This window comes from Serinus canaria, chromosome 7 (assembly GCF_022539315.1).
Source record: "Serinus canaria isolate serCan28SL12 chromosome 7, serCan2020, whole genome shotgun sequence".
Taxonomy (NCBI): domain Eukaryota; kingdom Metazoa; phylum Chordata; class Aves; order Passeriformes; family Fringillidae; genus Serinus; species Serinus canaria.
The window spans coordinates 16,760,736-16,785,434 of NC_066321.1; the positions used below are offsets into that span (position 1 = coordinate 16,760,736).

Genomic DNA, 24,699 nt, shown 5'->3' on the forward strand with positions numbered 1-24,699 from the left:
ACAGCACCCAGGTGAACTACAAGAAGCCCAGGTATGTTTGTCACACAGGTCTGTAGCACATGTGCAGAAATTCATCTGCATATACTTTCGTTGCTTCAGCAAAGGGAAGTATAAAAAGCTCAGATTTCAGAAAATCTACTCAGCATGGAAATTTCTTTGATTGAAGACCCAGCAGAAATCTATGAAATGATGTAGTATTTTTACCAGTGTTTTACACTTATTTAAAAGTACTGAATAAATAAATTCAGATACTTGAAAATGCTATGTACAGTGTATTATATTGCATTTATTTACCTGTAACAACTCATGAATAAAGAAATCCAGAGATTACTCAGAGGATGAATGATATCTGGATGACTTCCCATGAGGCTATTCTAATAATTAATTCAGTTTCTGTTGTAACAACAAATAAACCTTCCTTCCACTCTCCAATATCTTACTTGCAAAGTGGGGGGAGAAATCTGTCCATGAGATAAATATAGACAAACATGCTATTTTTACAGTCAGAATACTACCATCCTTTGAATTTCTAGGATGAAGCAATGGTATTATTACTGCCTAGATACTTCCAGTGGAAGAGAATTAACAGTATCACAGTTGGTAAATGTTAATTATAGCAATTTATTGAAAAAAATACACACCTCATTATGTAGCCAGGCTAACAATCCCATGAAACTGACACATAGAGAGTCACTTTGGCAATGTGCTTCTTGGACACTAAAATAATCAATTTCAGGTTAAGGACTTGATTTCTTGAAATGCCTTCTAAGGGAAACGTAATTTTAGTTTGTCAAAGTGTATGAGCTTTCAGCTATATTTATGAAGGGAGGAATTCAGTCATGAAAACACTGACGTACCAATGGTGATTCAGAAATAATGGGTGACATGGTCTTTACATGGCTCCTCTTTTGAGATACTTTATCTTCAAAATGGTTATAGCATGAAGAAAATAATGACCATGGTATATCTTAAGGTCTCTTTTCAATGTTCTGGGATTGACAACAGGTCATCTAACACACTTTTGACATGACTTTGTTGTCATCCTGTAGTGAAAAAAGACAGGAGTTGTTCTATAAATACACATGACTGCGATGCATTTGCCATCTTTGTCCAGGAGAACAAATCTGAGTGCAGACAGCAGCTGTGTGACTTGGTCCTTCTCCTTTCTTGTTTTGCTTTCTGTCTTCCAGACAGTTTCCTTATGTCCAGGAGCTTTCACACTGCTTATGATGCAGCATTCTCTACAGGATACAGGAGCTTCTGATCAACAGAAAGAAGTTAAAAAGGGCTTTTATTTTCATTCCAATTCCCTAATCTTCATCACTTGAAGGACAGTGAGCTGCATAATCAAAACTAGGAAACCTGATGGGCAGCTCTCCCCATTTCTTAAAAATATTGTTCGTTGATTTCTTGTCTGCAAACACAACCACAAAATTTCTGATCTTCAGACAAGGTAGGTCAAGACCTCGGTGAACCATCATATGTCCCCAAGCCTGCAAGTAGAAGGAAATTGCATTTCAGATAAAATAAGACAAGATCCTAAGAAAGAAACAAATACAGACAACAAGAAGAGTATGAAAATAACATGTTCCTCACTTGTCCACAGTCTTTGCATATAATTTCCCCATTTGTCGGGTAATCAGCACGCTTATCTTGCAGTGATTTATTTTCTCTTGTATGATAAAGACTTCTGAAAAACAGACAGCACCCATCAGAATCCACTGGTCATTCCATGCTACATACAGACACACATAAACAGTGAGTAAGATTGCTGAAACCAGATATGAAACCTAAAAAGTCATAGACTCTCTGACTGTTTGAGAAAATGCAAGGCCATGCTTCATACTCCTAAGTAATGATGAAATGTACACATGTACTCCATGTCTCTCTTCATTCCATTTCAGGAGCTGCATCCTCCCTCACACATCTTGAAGTGGGAGCAGCAGGCTCTTGTTCTAATAACAGACAGATATAGCTTGTTTTTTAGGTGCCACGTCAATGAAATAATACCTGAAAATTAAAGGTTTTCTTTTTATTCCCTGTAGTTTAACCTTATCTCTTAACAGAATCATTACTCTGAAGACCTGCAGAGTATGTGTACATTCTTGAATAATTTATTTAGGGAGTACTTGATCCTGAAGGTTACTATCAGCCTGTGCAGAATGGAATATATACCATACTACATAGTAAGTGACCTAGTTAATAGTACCACAGAAGCTGCATCTTTTTTTTGAAGTCTTAAACTCAATTCACCTTGAAATCAGGAATAAGAACAAACATTTTGTTCAAGCTCCTTAACTGTAAACTCCATAGAGCCTAGGACCCAACAATATTGGAATAATCTATTTGTTTCTCACAGGGCCTAGAGGGTTACAGGCCCTGTTACAGCCTCGATGAAAGGAAAATCTGTTTCTGCCTGAAAGAGATAAAGTAGTTCATAAACACTCACTGGAAATCTTTTTTCACACTGACATGATGCATGTCTTCAATAACTTGTATGTCTTCTCCAGAACATATCGGCTTGGAGCAATTTTTGCATAAGAATTTTATTAGTGAAGGATTTTTCTTGTATGTCTTGCGCTGATCTCTCATCACCTTCATTTGTTTTTCCACTATACTTTGCGACTGGAAACTCTGAATCTAGAAACAGATCAGTAAGAGCACTGTGACATTCTGCTGGAATGACAGTTATAGTTTTCTTTCTCAGTTATTTTACTGAGTTCACTGTCAACATGGCTTCTAGTCAATTTTACCTTGCTCGTGCATTTTCCCCTTACCAACAGAAAACCAGAAAATTTTTCTAAAGAACAAGAAAACAGATTATAATACAAATATTGGAAAAAGAATTCAAAGCCACATGTAGTAACCAGTATTACTTCAAGTTTTTCTCCTCTAAGCAGATTTCAAATAGAAAGTATTCCATACAATGTAAATCAGTATTCTTTAAAGGCAAAGTGCAGAGCTGCAGTGAATACCTTTTTTAAATACTCTTCCTGTGGCATCTTCTGGACACGCTGAATGGCCTTATACATCATTTTCTCACGAAAAATATTAACATTTTCATGTTCAACAGCCCCTGAGCCACTTGAAACCACAAGAGCATAGGTGCTTTCATCAGCTCGAGCTCTACCACGAGCCTACAATTTGCAAGAAACACAAAAATAAACATGACAATACTCCCTATTATATCACACAACAATTTTTCCTAGTTTTGCAGTGGAAGACATGCACTATTCCATATGCACTATCCCCAAAGTGCAGCTTTTTCCATTTAACTCAGACAAAAATACACTGATAAAGGATCAGTGAATAACACATACTATTTCTGCAGTAACATCCATGATACCTGTGAGAACTACTCGGGAGATTTGGGATTAGCATGTTTTGCAATGCCAAAATGATATTTTGTTGCCAAAATATAAGCATGCGTTTAAATATTAAATATATAAATATCTGTGTTCACAAGTTAAATGAGAGCATGTATCAAACTGGTATTCTGATATGTAATAAGCTCTCTTTAGCTGATGATAGTGTGGTGTCCATACACTGGTGGTACAAATGCCTCTTGAATCAACTGCTCTGATGACCATATTATTGTATCTCTTCTATTAAAAGAGCTTAACATTTGTGTAGAAACATTTGTTTTGAACTGATGCTACACCATTACAGAGAGAGGCAAATTTTATATTGCATACAGACTGAGGATGGAAATTGGAAATGAACATTGTTGCAAGAACATTTTCTCTTTTAGCATTCAAGTATTTAAAAATTATTTCCAAACACCAGGTAAATGATTCACCGTTTGCCCACTGCAAAAAGAAAAGCATTATTAAAATAAGGTATGTATGCAGTAAACTCATACCTGCACCATAGCAATTTCATTGGTGACGAGGCCATAGCGAATAACGATGTTACACTCTTTGATGTCCAGGCCTTCCTCAGCTACAGTAGTAGCAATTAGCAAATTTACATTTCCACATCGAAATCTATCAATAACTTCCCTTTGCTCATTCTGTAAATTAAAATCATCAAATTAACTTCCACTATTAGTTTCTGTTACCAGTTTACTCTAATTAACGAGTTTCAGGAATTAAAGTCCCATCATATCTGAGTGCCAAACATCAAGTGGCCTTCAAAACTGCATTTAAGTATCTTGCAAAAGAAGGAGTTTCTATTGAATATAACATGAGTTCAGCATGGTATTTTGAGGGAGAAGGGAGCAGAAGCCAATTCTTTTATGGTAACTGGGCTTGGAAGTTCATAGCCTATGTCACAGCTACTAGGAGATTTGATAATATAGTTGTTCAATTATTTTCAAATTTTTTTAAGTACTTACTCATAAGATTGGATTTCTATCACTTCAGTAATTTCTGATTAAAATACAAACTTCCAGCTCTAGTTCTAAAGCACTTAAAATTCTCCATAATAAATGGAGACTATAACTCTGGTGATCTCAGTAGCACCAGAAAGAACAACAATGATACACTTAAAAAGAAAAGATCTAAATCACAGACTTGTGAATCAACTGGGTGTTTGTCACCAGCTTGAGCAGAGGAACAGAAACTGGTCATTTGGTATATTCAGTTTCAAAACGCAGAAGATATTTTTTTTGTTTGTGTAATGTGCCACACAAATTAAATTCCAAGTTTGACAGAACTCAAGAAACTTTTGGAGAGAATTTTTGAGAGAATTTTTCCTTGAAACTCAGGGCAGCAGAAGAAAATGGACTCTGCCCAGCAGCAAAACACACCATTTTTCGTTAAATGCTGATTTGGGGAGTAAAGTCCAGAACAGAAGAGATGTGAAGTACTTTGATTTGAAAATGTTTTTAGTGCAAAGTGTAAATTGCCAGAGAGATGTGGTGTATGAAATCAGTGTAATGGTACAAGATGGACACAACTGAGTGATCAATTGTGCTATTTCCAGTATCAATTTTGGCAAGTTTTCTTCCAATGGTTATGTGTCAGCGGGAAGCATGCATATAAATTGGTGTAATTTGATTTAAGCAAATTTAAGTACAAAAAGACAGAAATAATCATCTTTGTAGGTTTATTTTTCAATTCAGCAGCTTAAATATAACGTGAATTACTGTTGTCTTGAGAAGCATAAACTCATTTAATCACATTTGTGCTCTTTCCATTGTGTTTATTTTTGCTTCCCATGCCTTGCTATAACTTGGGTCCTTTTTGACTACACACTACCCTAGGCAACGGATGCTGGCTACTCCTATTGCCATAGAATCCAAAACCAAAAAAGCTTGTTACTTGTGGAAATAAAATTATTCCAACATTATTATTCATTTATCTTTATGAAGATAAGTTGCTGGCAGGTATGAAACCAGAACTCTGGGCTCTGAACTTCAGGCCACTGGCCTAGTACTAAGACAAGCTGTTTTCCAAAATCATGTACAAGAGATAATGCTGACATGCATGGTTCTGTACCTGAGTCATGGGCTTCATTTCACTCTTGTGTCCAGAGCCGATAAGATAATGGGCCTTAATTCCCACTTCTTCAAATTTTGGGTTTTCCTTAATCCACTGGAATAGAGCAAAGGCACTTAGACGAGTCTTTGTGAAAATGATTCCTCGAGGCTCTTCAGTCTTTGTGAACTCCTCCATTAAAGTATTTCTCAACTTCGTTAGCTTCTCATTTTCATTTTCTGGCTTTGTAGTCAACTCTTTCAGCTGTTTCTTTTTTGCTTTAAAAAGAGATGTAAATTGAGAAAATCTAGCCATTTAAACAACAGTTTGAAACAAAATAAACCCCAAAACCCACAAAGCAAATAGCAACTTTCTATATAATTCTCCCAGCATAGCTAATTCACAATCAGTTTGAAGAGCTGGGGCATACCAGTTATTTCTGAAGGGAGTTTATAGTCACTAAAAACACACTAATCAACCAAAATAAATCATCATTATAATACACAAATTATAATAATATTTGCCTATATTTCATGGTAAGAATAAGCCAAAGGAAAAAACCTGCCTATACACACGAAGTTGGTACAGAGTCAGTTTAGACATTCTTCTATTCCTCCTAGCACTTTCAGTGGTAAAACCTTTAAAAAATGGAATTAATTTTTCATTGTCAGATTTTTTGGACTTCATTTACCTGTAGAAATAAAAGCAACCAGAAATTATACTAATGAAACTGAGTTTCATTTTTAGTTGGTTTAAATTTTTGGTTCTGAGCAACCACTCACTACTGAAAATCTAAACAAGGGGGAATAGACAGGTATGAAGAGTCATTAAAACCATGATGACATTATCTAACTTATAGTTTTCATTCTTTTTTTTTTCATTTCTCAATGATAGTGAGAAAAATTTGTAGTTCATTGGATACATGAAGCTGGGTCACATCCTGCAGTATAATCTATTTTTGCTTGTACTACCCAAGAGCCATGGGTGATGGGAGCAAACTTCTCTAGCTCTTTCTGCTTGGAAAGGCAGTAAAGGAAAAAAGCTGAGTAAAAAAGATTAATGAATTAATCTTAGTTACAAGGTGATTGATCTGAAAAAAAAGCAACTAACTTTGGTCTTTGCAGTTTGATTTTTTGTTCAATTCTTTAACTAAATGTTCTTTACCTGAAACTAACTTAAAGTCAGCACCCTTTCTTAGTATATAGAGAAACAAACTTTGGCAGAAAGGGTTGGTTAAGAAGGCATTATTTCATTACTTTTGTATTCCATTTGCTCAAACTTTTGCCCCCCAAGAGTATCTACTGAAATAAGTACTTTATGTATCTGTTAAGAGTGTCCTCAGGGACACTTCACTAGATAAAAGTGGAAAACAGCTTTTACTAACTGGCAGCAAAAACAAAGGTGCCTTTAGGTGGGAGCTGAAGAACCATAATTAAATATTATGACATGACCCCACTATAACGCTGTTTAACACATTCAAAAGTGTATGAACTGGGATATCAAGGCATTGTGATAATAAATAACACAGCAGTTTCTAGGATGCAATAACTAATGGGCCCATGCAAACCATGTTAGTGCACAATTATGGATTTCAAATATTAAATATCACAAAGTATTTCCAACTCACCATGAAATAAACCTATTAGAAATTCATCTGTTTCATCCTGTTTTGATACTGCTGGTTCATCATCATCATCATCATCACTCCTTACTGTCTTCTTACTTTTCTCCTCTTTATAGAAGTTATTTAGGTGATTGTAGGCATCCACCATTCGGATGGTGTCATTTATCTGGAGAGCATCGTTGTATTTCTTCAAGTGCTCTGCACAGACACGTTCCCTGCGTTTTTCTTCTTTCGCAGCTAGAAGGGAACAAAAATACAAAAAAGTCTTAGTATAGAACGACACAAAGAAATCCAAAGCTGGGTTATATTTGCTATGCAGTTACCTCTTCTCTCTTCTCTGATCACCCACTGTTCATATGTCTGAGTTCCAAACTCAGACTTCGGATGCAGCTGGCAATAGTTTTGTATTTCTGTCATGATCTCAGTAATTTTCTCTTTAAATGGATCCTAGGAATAAATTGATTAGGCAAAGTAAGTAAGCACCTTCTGGCAACAAAAACATTGGCTAGTACCACATTGAGTAATTTTTTAAAACTTAAACCTTAAATTAAAGAAGTAAGGTTGTTAAGTGTGCTTAGTAATATGGAAATATACAGTTCAGAATTTTACAAAAATTATGCTGAGAAACAGCACTTTTTAAAAAAAAATTGAATGTAATATCATTGCTTCAATACAAATATTTCAGCTTTAGAAGGCCTTTTCACCAGATAACTCAAAATATAACTGACATAAATAAAAATTTAGTTCTATTTGACTTTACTGACGCTTCTTGAAACAGCGCAAAGAAACAATATTCAGATTAGCACTCTGGATCATCAAAAGTCCTTAGAAAAAGAGCATTAGGCAAAAGTTTTTGATACCGTACAAGACGTTTTTAAAGGAGAATATAACTTTAATACTGATTTTTTTGTAAAAAACATACCCTTTTTTTATCATCTGCAATCACAATTTTCTTAGATGGTTCCTTCACCTGATTCTTTAGCTGGGAGGCATGCTCTTCAACAGTCATAATTCTACATGCATCAAGATTGGCACAGATCTGGGAGAAGATAATGTAATTTCTTCAATATTGAATGAGTTATTTTACATGAAAACTGAATTATTGCAAGAGATCTTCTTATTTAGATATTGAGGTTTATATAACTTTCTTCCCACAAAAATTGGATAAAGGCAGTATCAGCACAAGAAAGTCCAAGTCTTTGAAAAACATTTGAGATAAACTGCACAAGTTACTTTCTAGGCCAGAAGTGATCCTTGCATACAGGAAAAAAAAAGTAGATCAGGATGCAAACCAAGTATTTTGAGACGTAAAATATAGCATTGGTACTTTGGAAGAATAGATTTTGGAGCACAAAATAAATAAAAATAATGGGGAAACAGAAAAAAAAAAGAAAATAAATTGTAGGGATTAATTATAAAAGTAAGAGCTGTTATGAGAGTACAAAATGATTTAAGATAATCTTTCCTTGGACAGGAAAACATAGAGAGAATTTCTGTGCTAAGTGTGCAACTGAACAAGACTTTTGTGCTTTAGACCTCTTCCCAGGAGAAAATATGAACATGTCATTAAGTAATAAGGGAAACCATAACATTATTCTGAGCAGAGAAAACTGTAAAGGAAGACTGACTGGTGATCTTTTTAATGTCTTCAGCGGTAGCTGTATATTTCAGCTTGCATATTCTGGTTAATATTCAGATACAAATCCCAGAATTCTATCACTAGGAATTCAGAGCTGATGAAAAGGAATTTTCTGCTTTTTCTGCCAGCAAGTTTTTGTGTCAAAATTCTGTCTACTTCAATACAGCATAAAACATTCTTGCAGGCCTCACTTATTCAATATCACATTCTGTTCTGGTACAATTTTCCAGTCAGGAGTTTTCACTGCTATACTGGGCTAAATTCTACTTTTCTATTACTAATGAAAACCATTTAATTTCAAGTAAAATACAGTTTCTTTACATATAGAATTTAACAGACTATCTTCAGTCAGGTGTTCATGCAACCTCAATGAGTAACTCTAACTGAAAAAACAAAACATATTTTTATGCTACCTGTATCTCACAAGTGGATTCTACTTTGTTTAAGTATTAAACACTGTTTTTCATTTTTTTGGACTCATAAAAATGCTCATCTTAGTCACGCTAGAAATACAGATATAAAATACGTGTCTCTAGTATTTAGGAATACACAGTAAATTAAAAGCCATTAATGGAACAGTAAGACTTTAAGTAACCATAAAACCATACTATATTGTGGATTTCTTGCTGCTGATCTTAACTTGGGAATTTTTTTCAAGTGAGGCAATTATTTAACTTCCCTTTTCAGTAACTTTACTCCTGTAAAGTAACCTTTATTTGTATATAGATTTCCATTATTTTTTAGTGGTTATGAGCTGAACTTCCAAGTACACGAGAAAAAAGAAATCAGATTGTCTATTTGAAGCTTAAAACTGACTTTAGAAGTTTTACTTGAAGAAGACAATATCCCTTTGATGGTTTGTAAGTGTTAGGGCTATTTACTTTCAGAATATGCTCTTCAGCTTTTGAGTAGGATGTTGCACCTCCTACACCAGGTGAGGCTGTAAGTCCCAGAATCTGAGGCTGTGGGATCAGTGGTTTGTTTTCTTTTGCCAGCTTCACGTTCTTCTTTTTTTGTTTTAAGTAACGTCTCATTATATTATTGTAGACACCTTCCTTTTGAGTGTGATGACACTCATCGATGATGATGAGGGAAAAATCTGGAAAAAAAAAAGACTCCTAAAGTGAATAATTCTATTTCAAATGCAGAATTTATGTGACTAAATCTTGTAACAGGTGAGGATGGTGTTGAAAAGAACCCATCAGTGTGTCTGAGAACTAATGTACTAGGAAACTGAAGTATTGGAGGAAGGCGTGGATGGATGCTGAATATATTTAATGGACTTTGGAACCTTTGCTACAGTCCTGATGTGCCAAGTAGTTTTACATTTCATGCAATGGAAAAAAAGACTTTGTATTTTTGCAAAAACAATCTGATTATATAAAGAATTTCAGAGTAATAGTTTTCATATCTTACCAGTGGTAAGAACGTATCATAGTTGAACTCAGTACTATCTTTTATGTCCATAACTGTGTCTGACAAACTACATATTGTTTGCTTTTGAGAAGATACAGAATATGTTAGAAGCCTTTCAGACATTCTTGAAAGGCTTGTTGTGGTCCAAATGTGCTTCCATTTTGTAGCAATGCAGAGATTTCCTCCCTATTAGTGTCCAGTTAAAAGATTTATATTACTTTATGGATGTGCTATTGGAAAGAACAGACAGATTGGTGGGAGCACTACCACTCATCCCTCTCTTGTAAGAGAGAAATCTGATGGAAATTCAGACAGATATAATGTGCTTTTTGGTCACAGTGTATTTACATGCAAACAATATACAATGAAGAAAAATAAAAGTACTTTCTGTTTCAAATTTCTCAAAAGATATAGAAAACATGTCTTTAATCTTTATGCACTTGCAGCCAGTGACATATATTTCAAGGTTCTGAGCTGAAAGAATCATGAACATTTTTGTTTCTCTAGCAGCAAAACTGGTTTATGGAGCTCCCAGTCCTTTGGTAGCTGGCCAGTAACTCTCTAGTTTTACATTGTTTCTGACAATTTGAAGACAGTTTGTGGACATAACTGTAAAGAGGATGACTGAACTGATCAGGGTTAAACTCCTGTACGTATTTTTTTTATGTGGACAATTTCCATGGTCTTGTTTACACATTGATGTGTAAACATGTTGATGGGCTCAAATTGTTGCACCACTATAAATCAGTTTTCAACAACTGCCAGCAGAAGTTGGAAATTAACAGAGAGCTAAATCAGTCTCAGCTGGTATTGAGGAACCTAAAGAAGGATGGAGTCTAAACAAGGGAAGTCATATTGGAAAGGCTACACCAAACACTTCTGCTAGGAAAGTAAGCTAATGCTCCATGTCACTGGGGAAAGCTGACTTTCTTCACAGTGGTTCAGGAAGCCAGTTTGGACAGGAGTGACATAGTTTCAAATCAAAATTCTTATTTATTGCCAAGATTTCTACACATTGCAAGATTTCAGAAGCAGTGCTGGCAGTTTCTCAGTTATTCTGCCAACATGAACTTAGTGCCTCTGATTTTGACCATCATCTCCATCATGCATATTCTATAACTACTTGTGTAGAAACTAACCTACCAGAAGGGATGTGTTTCTTCTACTAAGGAAGTGATACACAGCTTTTAGAAAGTCCATACAGTGATTTCAGCCATTGGTAAAGAGAGTAAACATTTGGTAAAATGCAATTAAGAGAGTCCCCTCCATTTCACTGAGGCTGGAATTCCATATTACGTGTAATGCAGACCTCTGTGGAAACAGATGAAAAAAGTATGCACAGAAATCTGGAAAAAACTTGTAACTAATTAGGATGATTTATAAAGGCTGCGAGTTACCCAAGTCACAGCCACAGAAATGGAGCTGGCTGTGTTCATGCTTGCTTGGCTTTGGTCCTGCTGAACCTACAAGCACAGGTGTAACAGCACGGAAAAAAAAAACTCCGAGGTGCAGGGCAGCCTGAGTTCTGGAAAAAATGTCGCTCCTTATGAAGGAAACTTCACAAAGTGTGAAACCCATTCAACCCACTTCATTACACAATCTGGTTGGGACTCAGCCCAATTCAAAACAGGCCAGCAGTCCCAGTAGAAATGTTCAGATGACTCCATATAGCATTCCAAAATGATTCAGATGTAGGGAAGTTTATTAACTTAGATGAAGTGGAGAGGAAATAGGTATAAAAAAATTGCTGGTACTCTGCCTAGGTAATAACAAGGCCTTCTGAAGGAGGGAATGCAAATCTGAGGCACTCAAGTGGCTCTGCAAGAGTTTGGATCAAGCAGTACCCTAGCCAGCACTAAGCACTGACAGACACAACCAGGTTTCTCTCAGGTTTCTCTGCTGTCTCTGTGACACCCAGACCAATACTTGTATCTTGGGGCAATTATTTTGAACATCACAGCCTCTCCCCTACATCCTTCACCATCTGAAAAGGAGTTGATTGCAGGCAAATGGAGGGAGAAGCTAATGTCTCACAGAGGAAGGTCCTTGCAGCCCAGGCCCAGGAGCTGACCTCATGGGCTGTTCTAATTGTCCCTTATTAACAGATAATATAATTTCCTTTTTGATCTCCCAGAGATACCTGCCACTTCAGCATTCTGGGAAAACAATCTTGCCTTCTTTATCTTTTGCCTTCTTCAACTTCCTTCATCTGTTGTAAGAAACCATTATATCTGCTGAGCTCAGAGAGACACAGTTATAAGCCACCATATCACTAGTTATAAGCCATCATATCACTGTTTATTAACAAAATTACAAGAGTTTAAAGAATATAACTTTTACAACAGATTGGCTTTTATCTTGTGTTTCATTGTACTTCTCAAACTACCAAGTGCATTTGAGTTTTGATATTTTTTTTCTTATCCTGTATATGGCTTCATTGTGATATGACTCAATGCTCTACTAAGCTTGGAAAGTTGAACCAGTACAACTGCATGTGCACAAAGATGTGCTTAAGAATTTATTTAGATAAAATAGGAAGCATGACAAGTATTTAGTAAAAAATAAACTACAGAGTCTAATTTTGGCCTGCATGCTTGTTAATTGAGATCTGATTTTTACTACAGCTTGTATTTATAAAATGAGTAAATTGAAAAAAAAAACCCTGATGTGGCACATTTTCACTCAGCAATTTTCCAGAATAGAGACATATTTTTATACCCTCTGTAAAAATTTCAGAATAAAATACTTGCCTGATAAGTGGACACTTTCTTCATCTTCCTTGGACGCATTTAACAGTGAATTCTCAAGGATCTGTGCTGTACTTATGATGACATCATTTCTTCTCACAACTTCAGGAAATGAGATTTTCAGCTGAGAATCACCACTTAAACCAATAACCTGATACCAACGCTTCAGGAATGGACTAAACTCTCTTTTTAAATGCTGTTCTACCAATGGAACCTGAACAAAAGTTTTCAGAGAATTTAAAACATATTAAACACAGGGTTAAAAATACATGCCTCTTTGCCACAAATGTTGTTAGAGTAATAAAAGAAAATTAAGCAGCAAAAATCCCCAAATCAATTTTCCCCTGCAACTTCTCCTGTGAAACCTTTTTGTCCCAAGAACTTTGGCTTAACTGAGCCTTTGAAAGAATGAAGAAACCATGCACGTTCTAGCTATTTAACTGAGCTTATAAAGTGCTTTCACATTTATCTTATTAGAGAATATGGTTTATAATTTCAATAAAATTATTTAATTTATTTTTATATTTTAACATTACAATAAAAGATTACTTTATATGGGCTAAATTTAACTGCAAAAATTAAAGCAATTATCAGAAAATCTGACAAAACATTCCTTAACTACTGTAAGACTCATTAGGTGGCCTTCATTAACAAACTGAAACAGAGAATGTGAAAAATATTTTTATTTTTCAAAATTCATTACAAAATGAAATCGTACTTTTCCCAATAATGTGGTTATAACAGCACATCTAAATTTGCACTGGCACTGGGGTACACTAATTTGTGCTTGCACAAGGCTGATGGTGCACTGGAGATGATAGTCTAGATGTCTATGTCTTTAAACACAATATACCTGAAGAAGCTGAGAATTTAGTTTATATTCATTTTACAATATCTGTATTAACAATGCATGATGTTTGAAAAATACTATTCCTTAAAAAATGGACCAACTTACCTTGTTAACAAGTACTATGACTTTTCCAGGCTCTGATGCTCTTTTTTTCTTATCCAAGTGATCTTTGGTAATGTAAACAGCCACTCTGGTTTTACCACTGCCTGTAGGGAGACAAATGATAATATTCTCCCCATTCAAGGCTGGCTTTGCAACTTCCATCTGGTAATCTCTCAGGGTCAGATCTGGTTCAGGTGAGGCTCTCCTCTCCACTTCATCTTCATCTAAGGGTACAACAAAATATAAGCTTCAAACAGGAGGCACAGAACATGTATCAGAGGACTGAAAAAATGTCAAAGGGAAAAATATTAATTTATTATCAGAAGCATCTTCTGAATAGAAACAGCACACTAGCATAGACAATGTTGCTCTGAGAAACTGCAACTCTGGATCAGAACTGCTTCCATCCAGTCAGCACTCAGGGCAGGTGGAATAAGCCACAGTACAGTTTCACCTATCTATGCTGAAATTACTGCTGAATTATTAGGAATAAATTCAAATGATACAGTTCAGTAGCACTGGGACCAACAAAGGCTGTGTTTGGAGCTGCAGTATTTATAATCTAGCCAAGCTTCTGCAACGTTCTCCTTTACCAATACTGAAATTGTTTTGGTTACAAGGGAGTTACCTTTTTAAATACTTCCCAGAGAATGAAAAATGGACCATAGATAGAAAAAAAATATGGAACACTTAAAAATGGTCAAGGGAGTTATAAAGTATAGAGACCAAATAGATAAGAAAATTCAATTGCCCATACAAGATGGAGCTAACTGCAGAATGTATCACACCTACTCATGGTAGATTACATTGCTTCTTAGCCTGACACATACATAATGCAATTGGGTGTTCATTAGAAAGCCATATACATCTGCCACCTAAGGCCAAAGCCTTCCACCTTTTATTGGAAATGCCATGGCAGAGTTTACATCTACGGCTTGCAGAAGAAACAAACTAGGTTCTAAATGCAAAAGTGAAAAAAATACTGTTGAATTATTTTGAGCAGTAAGAAAAGCATTTCAAGTCTCTTGAATTTACATATATTTAGGAAGTCAGAAATTATATACATATATCTTAATATCAGAAGGATTTATTTCAATTGAGTTTTCATAGGGTTTCTTTGCTACAAACAAGTTTAGATCACTCTTCAAGTATTAACTGCTTTCAGTGAAGAAAATGTACAAATTCATTCTACTAGATTAAAAATGAGGGGAGAAAAACCTTGGTTTTGTTTCCTGATGATATCATTCAATGCAGAATCATGAGGATTTTATTATCACTGATACATTACACATAAAGTAAGTATATTTTTCTAGTATTCCTGATTCCATTAAATAAAATTAAACTAACAAAAAGTAATGAAGCTTGATAAAACACTGCTGATGGAAACATCTGAATGCCATTCTAAAGTGTTTTTTGCTTGTTTTGCCTTTTAGTGTGAGTGCAGTGCTACCTAGACACAGGGACATTTGCACCAGAGAGTACTTGCTGTTACTTATCTGACTTCTACTACTCTCTTTTGAGGAAGAACATTGTTTGCTTTCTGGTTGGCTAAATTCAATAGCTCAATCATATTGAAACTAGCACTTTATCACCCATCTGTTTGGTTAAATTTCAGTTCCTTAACATCCTCAATTAACAGTCCAGGCCTAAAAAATATTTAACTTAGCTCTCTCCTAGCTTCTTCAGCCCTTGTTTAGATAAAGGCTAATAAGGTATCTTTTTACAGATTAAAGAATTAAATACTTAAAGATTTTTCATCATGCACAGTGTAGAATTAGGGAAGTTGTCTGCCTTCATACAAGGCTCATGTGAATTGCTGCTCTGGGCTAAAATAAACATGATAATTATTCTATTGTCCTAACTATAGAATTTTATAAAATGTGAAATGAACTTTGCACACAAAAATGCAGCTAAATCCACATGATTCTTTGCATTAAAATCCAAATAATATCAGTGTGTAATGACACCATCCAAATATCTTTGTTAATACAACAGCCTTACTGTAACATTTCAAATTATAAAATCCATTAGTGGTGCATCTGCATCTTCTTAGCAATTTTTTCTCATTATCGCTCTCACTGAGTTCACTAGACATGATTAAAAAGCACGGATGTTTTTAAAAACTTTTAAACTAGTTGTTTTTAAAAGCCATATGTATACAGAACATATAATTAGTAAACACGGTGAAAAAAATCTGTTCTCCACTCTTCACAAAACTGCAGTGTTTGGGGGTTTTTTCTGGATTACTGGACACAGCAAATGCCCAATTTGCTCACTGAGAGATGCTTCAGGAATATTTAAGGATGAGGCCATACATACATGTGTGTTGCCAAATGTCATGAGCCTGGGTCAGCCTGAGTGACTGATACAGTGTGTCTGCCTGACCACAGAACAGAGAAGTTCCCAGGCCCAGACATTTCATGTGACAGAGTGAGTCAAAAAATACAGTGTGACTGATTAATGTCCTCAGTTGCTAAAGAATTGCAAAGTAAATTCTTTGGAGTTACCCACACACAGACGAGAATCTTAGCTGCAGTGTAGCAATTTAGATCTGAGCAATCCTGAATTTTCTGTGTATTTACAAAATATGTAGATTTTAATACTTTAAAGCTTGAAACTATTTTAAAAGAATTTATAACAAACACTTTGCAGGCATAGGATATATAACATTTACAGTGACCTTACTGATGTAATACTAAAGTTTAATACTAGGTCCAGCTGGCTTGAAAGGCGTTCAGAGTTTTTTCTAGCCCTTGTACGAGACATAGTCCCAGCACAAATGTTATAAAGACTAGATTCCAAAAAGTAGTTCTTGAATTCTGTACAGGTAAACAGGCTGATCACCATGGTGGACAGCTCCCAATTTGTTTTGCCTGATGTTTAAAAACAAACAAACAAACAAACAAACAAAAACAAAAAAAACCCACCCCAAAATACTGGGATGTCTTTTACAACAGCAGAGTATTTTCGCTCCAACTTCATACATAGCAAGATAATACCTGTCTGCAAAGTATCATTTAAACACAGTCCAATATCTAGTTTAAAACTGTATTTAGAACATGCACATGTGTTTAAATGTGAGATTCACAAAGATCCTCAGACAGCAACCCCCGTTGCTCAGGTTGCTTTTGCAAACAGGGCTACTAAAGTACTTGGGTCCAAAGTGGACCTTCATTATTGGTCTGCAGGTACCCAGGAGATGCTTCTGCTCACCTTTCACTCCTCTAAAACATTCCTATTCCCTCTCACCCAATGTGGGGGCCAGGCACAATCTAGCTCCTCTCTGAGAGCAAAAGAAACACGTCTGTGTGGCAGCATTAGGGATATCTGTCCACGTGACTGCACTGGATGAGTTCTAGTCCCTTCAGCCTATGTGATTTCATCATTCTGCCTCACTGACCAGTTTGTACGATGATGATGTCTAGAGCCCTGTCCAGATGATCTCAGTAAATTGACTGTTTGGGGGCTAGGACTTAGGTTCAGACCATTACCAGATGGTCTGGACCTAAAATGCCCAAAATGGCATCTGTTTTCCAGCAAAGTAAGAGTAAGTCTGGCATCTAAATATAGTGAACTAGAGTTTACAGTGAAAGAAGGCCCTTCACTGAGTTTCATTTAGCCCACTCACAGAGTACTTCCCCCAGAACTTACTTTGCAATTACTAAACAATAACAGAAGGGAAACGTACCTGAATCACTGGTTGTGCAACTCTCTTCCAGGTTTCCCTTCAAGTTACTGACACTTCCATCTCCTATGGAGACATCTGACTCTAAATGAAAAACACAAAGAAATGTAGCATATTATATTTGCTGTACAAATATTAATGGAAAATGCATATTGTTTGCTCCCCCTAAGTTGTTAAAGTAGGTTAGATGAACGTCAGGTGGGCAGGGCTGAGATCTAACTTTCTCTATTTTTGGTAGAGATTAAAGAAATGAACAATATAATTCATTTTCTTACGGAAGAAAATTTGGAGGGGAAGATTAATATCCAAAGCATGGCAGAAGTAAGGCACTATGGGTCATGATTTATTGCCTAAAACCAGGGGTTCCAGACATCATCACCTGCATAATCCCCTTTAGTCCTTTCCGGAAAGGTGAAAAGCCAAAAAAAAAAAAAAAAAAAAAAGTTGCTGGCAAACTGAACATACTCTTTTACTCACTACAAGTCATGAGAACTACATCTGTAGCAGAACAAAAGCAAAACCAGAACTGTGTTGTTGTTTTGGTTTGTTTTTTTTTTTAGGTTTCTTCGCGTAAGATGAAAAGCGCAAACCGCGGTTCCCGACTAACCACATCAGCGATGGGGGCTGTGGAACCGCGCGGAGCGGCAGCGCCCGCCCCGATCCCCGCGCTCCGCTCGCCCTCTGCCGGGCCGGGCACGCCGTACACGCGCTCATCGGCGCCGCCAGCACCACTGCCAAAGCCGCACCTCCCAACACTCAGTCCTTCTAGCATCGACGGAGAGATACCCAGCTCTTCCGGGAAAATCTGCCGTGAACAGCAGCACCCTGAGCTGTCAGCCTGCAGACAGCACTCTGCACCTGAGCCCACAGTGTGCAGATGGAATCAGTCACAATAACAGTGTTGACCAGCGTTTTTTTTTAATTAGCTAGTGAGCTTGTGTTTCCATCAAGTTCTTTCCAGTGAATATCCTATTATAATATAGGATATCCTACATCCTAATCTACATATTTTTCGCATCTTACTGTCCCCAAAAAATTATTCATAAGGCAAAATAGATCCTGTGAATGAGAATTTAGCACTGAATGGAAGTTATGGTGTCCGAGAAAGGAATGCCTACAATATACCCTATAAAGTCTTGATGAGTGAGGTGGAAATTGAACCTAGTCTGCATTCAGTAAAGTTATGAAGCTATCCTAGCTACCACTAGGAGTCAGGGATTAGTAGTTTTTCTAACAAACTAATGCAATCAACAGAAAGGCACAAAAAAGAAGAAAACCTCACGAGTTCCAAGCCATGTTCAAAGACCTGTGACAAACTAATTAGTAGCATTAGTAGGAACTCCCAGCTATAAAGATGACACTGCTATCTCTTGCTTTCACTTTCCAGGAATCCACATAAAATAGGAAATAATAGGACAAAATTAAAATTCTCTGTATCTATTCCATACTGTGTCCCATCTAAAATGACTTTCTGAAAATATTCTGAAAATACTCCGAGAATATGAATCTATAAAGTGTTTTGTACACAATTATCTGAATTACAATGTGCAGCATGCATTATACAACAATCTCTCAACAGAAAACATCAGTGGTGATGTGAAATGCAAAATACTCATCTTCCAAAGAAAGGTGAACAGAACAACGTTCTCCTTGTTCAACTGCGGCCACTTACTTGAATTATTTTAAAAGAAAATAAATTTTAAAAAACCCAAATCAGTAAGCATTTCCAAAATAATGAAGATAAAAGAGTTATTATCCTAACAGCTGTTTTTACCACTTCTGCTAATCTTCCCTTAGAGTCCTGCTTGCACATTGCAACCTGAGTAAGCCCACCAGTATCATTTCAGGCAGGATTAACCTTAGCTGTAACTATTGTTTGAGCTCCATGTGAACTTGGAACACGCATGGTTCCTGATCACGCAGTGCATGTTTAAATCACTGGTTCACAGCTGGGTTTGGGCATTGTCACTGCTATTTGCTGTTGCTCATAATCAACTCCCAAGGCATGTTTCTAAGAGTGGTCTATATGAACAACGGGCCACAACCATTCCTAAACATTTTTACTAAAAATGTACTTCTGAGTGTGTATGTGAAAGGTTGTCTGATATTCTGTGAGTTAAAAAACCTTAAAATTAACAGAAAAAATTACTTGTTGGACAACAATGAAGGACTTCTCAAAACAAAAAATGCTTTTCAATATAGCATTTCCAGCCTTCTAGAAAGAAGTACTTTATACAGCTGCAATTTTAGTGGCATAAAAACATTCCTCTTATCTTAACTTAGTCAACACTGTACAGAGTTGATAATGTTAACCTAATGTTGTCATTGGATAGTATAAGCCTACTATGGATGGGTGTGAAATAAAACTCTAACCTAATAATATTAATATTTTTATCAAAAGTATTAAATATATTTCAAAACTACTCATTTATTCACACAGGTACCAGATCAAAATACCAGTTAGTGGACAAACCTGACATCACAGAATTCTTTTCTATGGATGTTTCCAACAGACTGCTCTCACTGCTGAAACTATCATCCACATTTTCTTCCTGTTTCAAATTCTCCTCTGTGACGTATCCTGGTTGGCTTGGAACTTCTGTTTCTTCATTCGTAGTCTGCTCCATCCCATTTTCTTTATTCTCTGTTCCCAGAAAACATAGAGAAATTCTAAGGCAGTTCTATAAAGCATTTCATTTCTTTTAGTGTGGAGCCTAGAAAACACAGAACTAACCTGTATTTATCAGGCACATAACAGTATAACATATGGTCTTGGTCTTGACTCAAATGTTGTAGTCTGGAATTCTGACCTTTATACAAATATTTACTAAGAATTTACTAATTTACAATTAGAAACTAAACTTAAAGAGGTTAATAGATTTTTTTTTGTGAAGTTCTCAATTTCTGTGTGTAGGTGTTTTCTAATAACAACATATTTTACTGTAAGAAATCACAGGGGGTCAAGCTGCAATGACAAAATGTAGCATCAGTGTCTTCATCCACAGTGCCCAATGAAGCTGTTTCCTCTCTATGACCTTATGTCAGGGCATGCTCCTGCAACCACACACCTTCCATATCTACACACGTACAGGACTGTGTACATGGATAATTACTGATCCTCTGGTAAGAGCAACACCATTCATGCTTTATACATTAGGCTGTACAGTTGGTTTGGGGGCCTACATCACCCAAGATTACAAAGAAATTGTGGAATAAATGTATTCAGTCAGTAGTCCATCAAACAACTGAATTAAACTTCAGTTTTACTCTACAGAGTCTATACTAAAAATTCAGAAATGCAAAATGTGAGAAGAATTGAAAATAAAAATATGAAAAGAATATTAATAATGTATTTATTACTTTTATCTTATTGATGGCAAAGTAGTGAAGACAAGAATTTAAGCCTCACACAGCTGCCACACAGAATGAAAATTAGGATCACACTAGCTGCTGAGCTGCTCCCAGCACGCGAGTTCCACTCAAAATAATCTTCTGAGGTTCTGACTTGGTTGGTCCTGGCCTGCAGACTGCAACTCTCAACCATCTTTGAACTTAAATATCACAGCTGCCTCTGTGTGTCTGGGAGAACACTGTCTGATTCCTGTCCAAAGCTGGAAGACACACCTTCATGTCCCTCTTACCTCAGTCTTAATGCCCTGACCCATATGCAGCAACCACAAGCACAGAGACAGCTCTGGTGAGCTCCTCAAGTGAGGAGGCTGAAGCTGCTAAATGGGAAAACTGTTAAAGTAATTTACTCACTAAAACATTAAAAAAAACACATGAGGACCAAAAATAAGGGATAAATTATTTGAGGGCTGCTTTCTTTTTTGTATTTAAGAATACAGGGGAGCACTGGGATAACTTTACAGTATTATAAACATTATACAGGAATGAAAAGGAGTAGCCACTTTACTAGTTTATTGCATTATTTTTTGTAAATTTTATAATGTTTTGAGACTTTTGAATGTCTTAAAGTATGCAAAGTAGTTTAAAATGCCAAAAATATCCGTAAACTGTTCCGTTAAAGAAACAAGTGTACTGAAGAAGAAATTCAGGTAGTCTGTTTTGTTTGTTCAAATTAATTTTCAAAGTATGTTTTATGAATGATTATAAAAATCACACTGAAAACCAATGGTTAAAAATAAAATTCAGTTTAATTGTAACTAAATCCACACTGTTGTAATTCTCATATTGCACAATAAGGATTTTCAGTATTTAACAATCAATTAAACTGTTACATAACTTGATTTTGAAATCCCTGGACATCAAATGCATTAGTCCAAGTGTCTCAATAAAACAATATGGTGGGAATCCTGCATTGCTTCTAAAGTAACAGTGCAAAAAAAAAAAAAAAGAAAAAAAGAGGAAAAAAAAAGATAAAATATTAAAAATCCACATATCTGTACCAGTGAAATAAGATGGTTACCTCCTGTATTTCCACTTAAATCATCGGCAAGGTCTTCATGTTGCGTTTCACGGAGAGCAACCAAAAAAGACGAGAACCAGTCTTTCTTCTGGACTATTCTGCTCAGTAGCTCCCTTGCACCATCCCTGTTCCCACGATTGTCAGTAACAGTCTGGATCTGGCAGAAATAAAAAACCAGAAACAACCCTCACACAGACTTTGGAAATGGTCTGAGGAAGTTCATAAGAACAGTATAGGTGCAAAAGCATTTCCCTGTCATCATTAAAGCATACAGAAAAATAAAGATATAAAGTAGACCTGCCACTCATCAGAAGAGAATTATTGCAATTTTGTCCAACCTCATGTTCATCCCATATGGTTTTGGGTAGGATATATAAAACCTATGAGATCTACAATTTAATTGGAGAGACCGGTAGTACTAGACAATGGTTCCAACAATAACCACTATACAATAATTATTAGTATAACAACTATTAGAATAACAATTGGTGTTCAGACTGGTTTAGGGAATAGGCAACCTTGATTAAGGAGAAATGGTGTCACAGTTTATCAAAGCCCAGACTGAACCTGTAACGTGACCTTAGACATAAAATAGAACATTTCCCTTCTTAAACTCTGGCTTCATCATCTCAACTCCCACTTAAAAATACAATAGCTGAGCCTCAAGAAAGTGGCTATTGCCCTCAGAAAAGGTATAGAACAGTGTCCCAAGGCTGTCACAAGCAGATTTGACATGTGATCACATGAGGAACAAAACCACGGCCCCAAGAGCAACTCAGGTTGAGACAGGTGATCAGTCTCAAGGGCCATTTTCTCAAGGCTCAAGAATCACCCATTCTGATATGCAAGGAAATGGGCAAGCATAGCAATGGGAACACCTGACTGAGATACATGACTAAAAGGAAGTGTGTGGAAAGTGGGAGACATTAGGAAAGCCTAAACTCCACTGGGGTTTAAACTGGCAGGATCGTGAAGGGTATTAAATGGTTTGATGGAAATACCAGCAGCAAAAAGGTGACCGTGGGGAACATGAGGACCTATTACCAGGCAATGGAGCCAGTCATTCTTAAAAGGCCTCTGCATCTGCCTGCTGCGTTACCATGCCTGGCTCCCTACTAATAAGGGTGCAGCTGATCATTGCTGCCACCTGATGGTCACAAGCCAAAATTGTGTATCTTACAGTCATTTAACTGAGATGGAGCATAACCGACCTCAAAAGTGGATGCAAAGACTCAGAGTGCAAATATGACTTAGGTCCACCCTTAGTTTACCAGTTTTCCCCTTATTGCCATGGCAATTATTATTTTAATTTGCTCTAACACTGTTTCAGGATATCAAATTTTGTTTTAGTTTCAAGTAGGTTTCACATTCCAGGCAAGTCATTCTTAGCCAAGTGGAATAAACACGTGACAATATCTCATCAAAGGTTAACACTTCCTTGTTCTTGTCCAACTGGTATTTCTGCTCACATTACTGTCTAGTGGGATAGTCCTTAGTGAACCTCTAGCAAAAAAGGGGACAGAAAATCTTGCTTTATTTTAGCTTAACTCAGTATTATTTAGAACTTTCCAGATCATTACTACTTCCTGATATGGTTCAAGGGCCAAAAGACAGTAATCTTCTGAGCCTAAGGTCTGTGGCAAAATTATAAGAAAAGTAAAGTCTGACATAATTCTTCACTTAGACACTGTCTCGGTCCAACCCTCTGTTCCTGGCATTTTTCTTTGCCAGGCTCTTAGCTGGCATCCAACCTGCTGGCCCATTGTCAACAGTCTTCGTTGGCTCGCCTGGACCCATTATCTATTTCCCCCGGGAACTCCCCTTTTAATTTTGCATTTACTATGCCATTTGTAGTTGTGGCTTCCTACCTGTCCCACCGCCCCTGGGGCTGGCCGGTGTCTGTGGCACTGCGCCCGGACTCACCCGATCCACGTCCTCGTCCTGGAAGATTCCCATCTGCAGGCACTTCTCGGCCACCTGCACGGTGCGCATCCTGTCCACCAGCGTGCCGTGCAGCAGCTGCACCAGGTGCACGCAGAGGTCGTGCTCGGCCTCCTCTTCCGGCGAGGGCAGCTGGCTCAGGCTGGGGTTGGCGTAGCAGACGGCCAGGCTGCAGCCTCCATGCTCCAGCGCCTGCAGGAACTCGCGGACCCAGCCGCAGCCGCGGGGCCCCCGCTCCACGGCCCGCAGCAGCTCCTCCGCGCCCGCCGCCGCGCCCCCCTGCAGGGCGGCCGCACGCACCCTGTCCTTGTCCTCCGCGCTCAGCGAGGGGAGCCGGTCCAGCACGGGCTGCACCTGGATGAACTGCTTCAGCCGCGGCCTGAAGCAGGAGATCATGTAGAGGAACCGCTCGTCCCGGGTGCCCTCTGCCATGGCGGCTCCCGCGGGCCGCTGCTGGGGGTGCGCCTGGGCCCCGGTGAGCGGCGCGGCCGCCGCCCCTCAGCGAACCCTCCGCCGGCCCGGCCCGGCCCGACCCGGCCCGCCCTGCCCAGCACCGGCGCCGCTTTCGGTTTCTCTTGGGAGGGCGGTGCGTGAGGGCTCGGCTCCCCGGGATGGGGATCGCTGGGCAGGGCAGCTCCCGCCTGGCACGGCTCAGTGCTACTCAGTGTTGAAAACGAAACCTTTGCCAGTAAGGAACCTTTGCCGGTAACCGTGAATTGAAAAACCGAATCATAAACGGAAACACGTCTTTCACGTTCCAGCTCATGAGAGCTCACTTGCCGGGCTGCTCACAGCGTGTCTGGGCTTTGGGCGATGGGTGCTGCCCCGGCACGCAGTGGCAGCAAT

The 24,699-nt window shown here is 37.6% G+C and overlaps 1 protein-coding gene across 2 annotated transcripts; it reads right to left on the bottom strand.

Moving 5' to 3' along the window:
* Positions 1–601: 601 nt before the first annotated feature.
* Positions 602–24,663, bottom strand: IFIH1 (interferon induced with helicase C domain 1). 2 transcript variants are annotated; one of them, XM_030241849.2, is made up of 16 exons: positions 23,836–24,663; positions 21,913–22,069; positions 19,957–20,127; positions 17,487–17,567; positions 13,802–14,022; positions 12,850–13,060; positions 9,565–9,782; positions 7,967–8,083; positions 7,368–7,491; positions 7,048–7,281; positions 5,442–5,698; positions 3,863–4,012; positions 2,976–3,137; positions 2,450–2,640; positions 1,597–1,687; positions 602–1,493 (listed from the first exon to the last, which is right to left on the bottom strand). In XM_030241849.2, the coding sequence occupies exons 1-16, from the start codon at positions 24,283–24,285 to the stop codon at positions 1,311–1,313; spliced, it is 3,018 nt and encodes a 1,005-aa protein (XP_030097709.2). In that variant the 5' UTR covers positions 24,286–24,663; the 3' UTR covers positions 602–1,310. The 2 variants fall into 2 exon arrangements, with proteins under 2 accessions (XP_030097709.2, XP_018767017.3); XM_018911472.3 differs by having other exon boundaries at positions 1,597–1,690; positions 23,836–24,662.
* Positions 24,664–24,699: the final 36 nt, after the last annotated feature.

Coding starts and splice junctions, on each gene's coding strand:
- IFIH1 (XM_018911472.3), bottom strand. CDS start 24,285: ATGGCAGAGGGCACCCGGGACGAGCGGTTCCTCTACATGATCTCCTGC. Junction 5,699..7,047: donor TCTAATAGGTTTATTTCATG/GTGAGTTGGAAA, acceptor CTCTTTTTAAAG/CAAAAAAGAAACAGCTGAAA. Junction 2,641..2,975: donor AGGAAGAGTATTTAAAAAAG/GTATTCACTGCA, acceptor ATCTGTTTCTAG/ATTCAGAGTTTCCAGTCGCA.